We start from the raw sequence: 6,803 nt of genomic DNA on the forward strand, positions 1-6,803 counted from the left end.
TATTGGGTGATTGTTTAATAAATATTGCCCCCCATGCGGCAGGGACTAGATCTCCTTCAACTCACCATCATATTTTCAGCATGACCCTGTGGTAGGCTCACAATAAGTATTTGTTAAATGACTGAACAAATGAATTGAGTTTGGCTTTGATCAAAGTGATACTGATAAAAGGGCAATCCATAATTAAATCCATCACATAGCAGAGCTCACACTGATCAAGGAGATCACCTCTGTAATTCATCCAAGTTCACACTAACCTATAAAACAGGGGCAAGAAAAAGTGAAGGGAGAAAAGGAGGAAGGCTGAACTATAGCTAATCTTACAGATTTGGTTTTGTTAGGATTTAGAAAATTTAGACCCTTAAATGAAAGGGCCCTTATAGGTCATCCAGTCACACCCTGTGCAGGAATTCTTTTCAGAGTGTTCCTGTCTAAGGGCTTTTTAACCCCCGTTCCACTCCTTTCGTCATAAGAACTAGGTCCCAGGCAGCTTGCTCCTTCCGGCTCAGTAGTTCTCCACGAGGCCTGCACATGAGAATTGCCTGGAAGATCTTAAACATCAAGCTGCCCAGGTTATACCTCAAGCCAATTAAATCAGAATCTCAGTGGCTAGGACGCAGGTGGCAGTCTTTGAAAGCTCTGCAAATGACTCCACTGTGCAGCCAAGGCTGTAAGCCAATGCTTGGGAGTTGAAAAAGCTTTTCTGATGTCACTGTATTATGAAGATGAGACCCTGTGTCTGTATCCTCTACACCGAGAAGAAGTAGAGGAGGTCTTAAGTCTTTCTTGAACAAACAAAAGTCTGCTTCCTGTAATTTATGTCTGCTGGTCCTAGTCCAACATTCTGAAATGACAGGGATTGTCCATCAAGTACAGGCGGTGACAGACTTGGCATCCATGTGGCTGGGCCTCATCTTTCCTCTTCATCTAATTCTCAGGACACGGACCATAGCCTCCTTCAATCACTTATCTCAAGGCAAGGTTGCTAGGCCTTTGCATATCCTACTACCTCCCTTCTGGATGCATCTTATTTATACCTGTTTTTCCTCATTAACTGATAACTTCAAGTAAATATAAAACAGGAAAAAAAAAAGGATTTAAACCTTAAGGAATATACGTATAAGGGAAGATGCCTAAATCTCTATTTTTAAAATGCAGCTACTTAACAATAAAGTAAAGAAACTACACACTTATTTCACCTTGGCTAGTCTTAAGGGCTTGCATTCTTTTATTCATTTAAAAAACAAACAAACAGAAACTTTGGTTTGGAAAACTAGCATTTGATGTGAGTTCCTAATTATCCAGGTTGCTCTTGGTAACATATTTCAATTACAATATAATCATTTCAAAAATTTAAAATAATTCTATAGTAGAGAATGCCAATGTTTTCACCAAAAAAACAAAACACCATCCCAAGAATGTATATTATCCTATTTTCAGGTTACTATAGATAGGACAGCAGGGTTCTTAACCTTTTCCACAAATAGCACTGCACAGCTGTTGAATGCTCCCAGTTTGGCTTTGGGTACCAGCCGCAGAGGCCAGGTTGCAGACTGGATGGAGTGGAATCTCATCCAGCAGGACACATTGTGTTCTTTTCATGGGATGTGGATAAACACGTAGGCTTCATCATGCAATAGGGGTCATTTTGAAACACAGTACTCCATTCCCTTTGGCTTCTTCTCTGTAGACCCATCCCTGACAGTTAGAGCCGACATCACTGGAAGATACTCAAATCGTCTCTATGCTTACGAACCTTCGGATATGGCTCTATGTAAGTGTTACCTCCTTTGAACATCTGTTTCACTGCTGTACTGGGAGGAGAGCCCACATGGGGAGGGGAGAAAAAGCTGTGTTCAGAGACCCCAGAGAACCAGTCTGACCCTAACTGGCCTTGTGTCGTCCAGCAAATTACATTCAAGCAATTGATCTCACTTTTTTAAAAACTCAATTAAAGATGAGTTATTTAGATTAGGTATCTTTTCCTCTAGGAGAATCCTAGGACCATATTACCTCCTTTTCAGGCTTCTCTTAGGCTCACTTAACTCCTTCTACCACAGACCTGAGCGCAGTAGTAATCGTACCATTACAATAGTAATAGCAGCAATCTGCATGCTTTGTTAAATGCTTTTCTCCAAGTAACAAAAGTGAAATAATTTAGTCCAGCTTATTAAAGTTGAATTCAAGTTCAATTTTAAAGATCAGTAGGGAAGATGGTTCCAAATAGTTGCCAAGATACTGACTTCCCCTGGGGTTGCCATAACAGGAAAAAAAAAAAAGTGTGAGACTCAAGGCAGATGAAGAACCTCAATGGGAGACTGTACCTAGTTGTGACATCTAATTAGTCCTTCTGGGAAGAAAATTGAATCCTGTCATAAGAACCAATTCACTCAGTGACTAGTGACTATGTAGACCTGCACTGCCCAATATGTCAGCCATTAGTCACATGTAGCTGTTTTAATTAAGGTTTTAAAATTCAGATCCTCAGACACGGTAACCACATTTAAAGTACTCAGTGAATAGGCACTGACTATTTTTCATCATCACAGAAATTTCTGTTGGGTGGCACCAACCTAGAACGTTATGCTGGGAAGGATTATGAGGTTGTGTCTGGGCAGCAGGAAAGAACGTCCTGGTCCATTATCAATGTCTCCAGTAGATTCTGGGTGCGCCAAGGGAAGCACATTCCAAATGTATTGACCAATCTTGAGATAACAGTATAGATCTTAATAAGACTTTGGGTTCCTTAAAGGCAGGTATTCTGCACAGGTAATATCACCGTGCCTTGTAAAAAAAGGCAGCTAATAAACATTGGAAGAGAACTAGATTATAATAATAAAAGCCATTTCACATACTTTTAGAAAAAAATTTACAAGGTTACCAATATTCATGCTATATCTATCAATATGATTTCTGATGATGTGCTGACTCTCAAAACTTTTTCCCACATTAGTGCTTGACAACATGAGGAAAGCTCTCAAGTTCCTGAAGACTGAATTGTAGAGAAAAAACAAAATCTGCAAGCTCCTCCCTTTGTGTTGGGCCTTGAGACTTGGAACCAGAGGAGATTTTAGAAGACTGTGGAGAAGGCAGAAGCACTGGTGAACCTACTGATTAGGTTATGGTTTCATGTTACAACAGCTCTTTTTTAAAATTTGGTTTTAAGTATACATGCATGAAAACACTATCTTATACTACCATAGTGAACCATGATTTTTTAAAAAATAAATCCTTTTAGGGGTGTTCAAACTGTTCTTTTTCCCCCAAATTTGGTCTTTCACAGAAAAGCTATTCGGTTCATTCACCAAATAGGATTTTCAGACACACAAAATGTTCCAAAAGAGGACAAGACAAACCTAGTTCAAGCAATGAAGCCCAAAAACAAAGTTATCATCTCATCTCACTATAGTTTCTCACTGGGTGACTAAAAGTAGACATGAGCTTGAACAACAGAAGTATCAAACAATATGCTCTAGTGTGAAAGAATATCTAGAAAGGCATCCCAGGAAAATCAATACCTAACTGAAGACCACCCCTCCTCACGCTGGCCAGAAACCCCAATGGACACTCTTGAATTTAGCAATCCAGTTTTAGTTAGATTTTGCTCTCTGAGAAAGCCTCTGGCAGGTAGCTTTCTCCTTCAGAAGACTAATTTTGTAAAAAATGGTCATTCAGGGCTTCCCAGGTGACGCAGTGGTTGGGAGTCCGCCTGCCGATGCAGGGGACACGGGTTCGTGCCCCAGTCCGGGAAGATCCCAAATGCCACGGAGCGGCTGGGCCCGTGAGCCATGGCCACTGAGCCTGCGTGTCCGGAGCCTGTGCTCCGCAACGGGAGAGGCCACAGCAGTGAGAGGCCCGTGTACCGCACCAAAAAAAAAAAAAAAAAAGTCATTCAAAGAACATCTGTATCCTTAAATACACCCTAATGAAATTGTGAAAATTAAACTCATAATATATTTGGTTTCTTAAGGTTTTAGAGTACTGGCCGGGAATAAATTCAGTTGATATGTTCCCATCTTCTTCACCCAAATGTGACCTGCTGGGTCAAGAGCAAAGGGCACTGACATCATGTCCACGGGGTAGAGATCAGAGGTTACTACTTATCTTTGGAAGAGGTGAAAGAGGAGGTGCCATCAGATAGGGGAGCACTTTAACTACTTTTAACTCTTTATTCTGCTGACAAAAATTAGAACCATGTATTCATTACTTCACTACATATTTACTCTCACATTCATTGTTAGATCAAATTCCTTTATCACCCCAACCCCACTGCCTTCTTTGGCCCCTGAATGGCTGCGACGGTCTGTGCAATGCTTTGTCTATTGGTTATCTATTGCTTGTCTTAATTAACTTTGTTTGTTTGTTTGTTTGGATACAGCCTTTTCTGAATAGATTCTTTGGCATTATTAACTTTCCCAGTTAATACTTTTTAAAATACTTTCCCCTCACACAGTACTGTCAAAGAGCTCTGCAACAGAAACCTATGTTGTTGATTTAATGACATATAAATCCTCAGCAAAAATATCACCAGAGGGACTGGGTGCCCTCCTTGTAGGTAGGTAATCTACGTGTACTTAAAAAGGTAAAATATCCCATTTAGAAAGCTCTCTGAGGGTTAACTGGAGGAAAAAAACAGTTTCCACGTGTGTAAACAAATAGTTTGAATGACAACTTCTAAGCTATTCAGGTTTCCTTTATTGTACAGCAAAATAGTTTGTTTTTTAATTGGGGTGATGTGAAATAAGACTAAGTCCTTAAAATTTATTGAATGACATGCTATTTTAGCCACCCATATACTTTTTAAAATATAAATACATCTCTGAGAAGTCAAATGTCAAGGCTGCAAGGAAAATGAGTCTCCCTTAGAAAAGTGAAAGAACAATAGTCATTAAAAAAAAAAAAATGGATCAACTTTGTCCCAGTCTCCTCTACTTCTGAGAATGTGTTCTAAGAAAATCATTCAAGACAAACTGTTCTGTGAAGATGCCAGTGGCAACATTATTTAAACATACCCAAAGAAAGGGGTCACCTCCAAATCTAATGATTACATAATTAACACAAAGTGCACTATGATGTCATCTATAAGTTATAAACATCACAGAGAAACAAAAAGGGTAAGTGAAAAAGAATTTAAGAATTTCTATGCTATAATTGCAACTATAGGACATGTGTACTTAACAAAGGTTAGAAAGATAGGTTGCAAACATAAAAATGGTTGTTTTAAGCTCATGGAAATGTTAACAATGCCTGCTCTTTCTACCAAACCCTTTACTGTCATCTCACAATCTTTCCTTTGTGTTTAAATAAATTTAAGTGAGAGCATATCTTGAGAGAGAAGTGGAAGAATGCCTTAAGACTAGAGTATTATTTTGAAGAGCTGAATTAAAATGTTGGTAACCTAGGGAGGATGTAAAATGGTACAGCCACTATGAAAAAAATATAACCGTTCCTCAAAAAATAAATACAGAATTACCATACAATCTGATAATTCCCCTTCTGAGTAGGTACCCAAAAAGATACCTGTATACTCACATTCACAGCACCATTGTTGACAATAGCTGGGAGGTAGAAGCAAACCAAATAGCCACTGATGGATGAATGTGTAAACAAAATGTGCTTTACATAGAATGGAATATTCCGTAGCCTTTAAAAGAAGGAAATTCTGACATATGGATGAACATGGAGGACATTATGCTAAGTGAAATAAACCAGTCACAAAAGGACAAATACTGTCTGATTTCACTAAGATGAGGTATCTAGAGCAGTCAAGTTCATACAGATAAAGTGGAATGGTAGTTGCCAGCAGCTGAGGGGAGGGAGGAATGAGGGGGTTACTGTTTAACAGATACAAAGTTTCAGTTTGGGAAGATGAAAAAGTTCTAGAAATGGATGGTGACGACAGTTGTGCAACAATGTGAATGTACTTAATAACACTGAACTACCTACGCACTTAAGACAGTTAAAATGATACATTTTATGCTATGTATATGTTACCACCTTAAATTTTTTTTTATCAGTGTTATCTGAGGGTAGGAGGGACAGGACTAACTTTGAAGGAAAAGTTAGTAACAAAAATCATCTGTAAAAGTCATTTATGTAGATGATCAACATACCTGACTAAACCTTTATTACCTGTTTTAGAACCATGGTCTTCTTCAAACAATCACCTATAACCAGCTATCTCTGCTTTGGTTTTTTGCTTGTTCGATGCCTTCAGTAATCCTAAGTAGGTACTGAGGTCCTCATATTTAGTACTCACTGTTGAGAATGGGAGCTGGAGGGAGAAGAGAAAGAGCTCGAAGGCAAGCACGAAACTTTCCAGTACCCCACCAGTGAGGCCGACTTCAAAGTCCAGATGAAGTCAGCCTAACTTATTAAGAGGCCACCTGTCAAGCTGTGACGTCATCGACCTGTCAAAAGCAAGATCCCTAAAGTAAGCAGAAATGGTTTCACCCTCCAAGTGATGTCAAAGTCCGTTCTTCGACATATATTTTCACTCACGGGGAACTCCCTCAAGCCCTTCTGTGAAAATGAATTCCAAAAGCTGAGTTTCCTCAGCAGAGGAGAGGACCTGAGAAGCAGCCTGGCACATGGTATGGCGGGGGCTGCACTTCCCCTTTCCCATTGTTTCAAGAGTCATTTCAACGACTACAATTGTGATCATGACATTCCAGATAAACTTCAACGCGAAAAGCTGTGGTTTCTTTTCTCTTTCTCTTTCTCCCCCCCTCTCCCTCTGGAGTCAGGTGGAGGTGTGGGGTGAAGGGCACTGTCCCTTTAAAATTGTTTAGAAAACATTCATT

The 6,803-nt window shown here is 39.5% G+C and overlaps 1 protein-coding gene across 2 annotated transcripts in view; it reads left to right on the forward strand.

Moving 5' to 3' along the window:
* AGR2 (anterior gradient 2, protein disulphide isomerase family member) overlaps positions 1 to 3,262 on the forward strand; it is an 11,888-nt gene extending 8,626 nt beyond the window's left edge. For both annotated transcript variants that reach the window (XM_007463063.1, XM_007463062.1), the window contains exons 7-8: positions 1,691 to 1,774; positions 2,954 to 3,262. In XM_007463063.1, the coding sequence (XP_007463125.1) occupies positions 1,691 to 1,774; positions 2,954 to 3,003 (134 nt within the window). In that variant the 3' untranslated portion in view covers positions 3,004 to 3,262. The remainder of the gene's footprint in view (positions 1 to 1,690; positions 1,775 to 2,953) is intronic.
* Positions 3,263 to 6,803: the final 3,541 nt, after the last annotated feature.

This window comes from Lipotes vexillifer, unplaced genomic scaffold (genome assembly GCF_000442215.2).
Source record: "Lipotes vexillifer unplaced genomic scaffold, Lipotes_vexillifer_v1.1 scaffold1061, whole genome shotgun sequence".
In the NCBI taxonomy this organism is placed as follows: domain Eukaryota; kingdom Metazoa; phylum Chordata; class Mammalia; order Artiodactyla; family Lipotidae; genus Lipotes; species Lipotes vexillifer.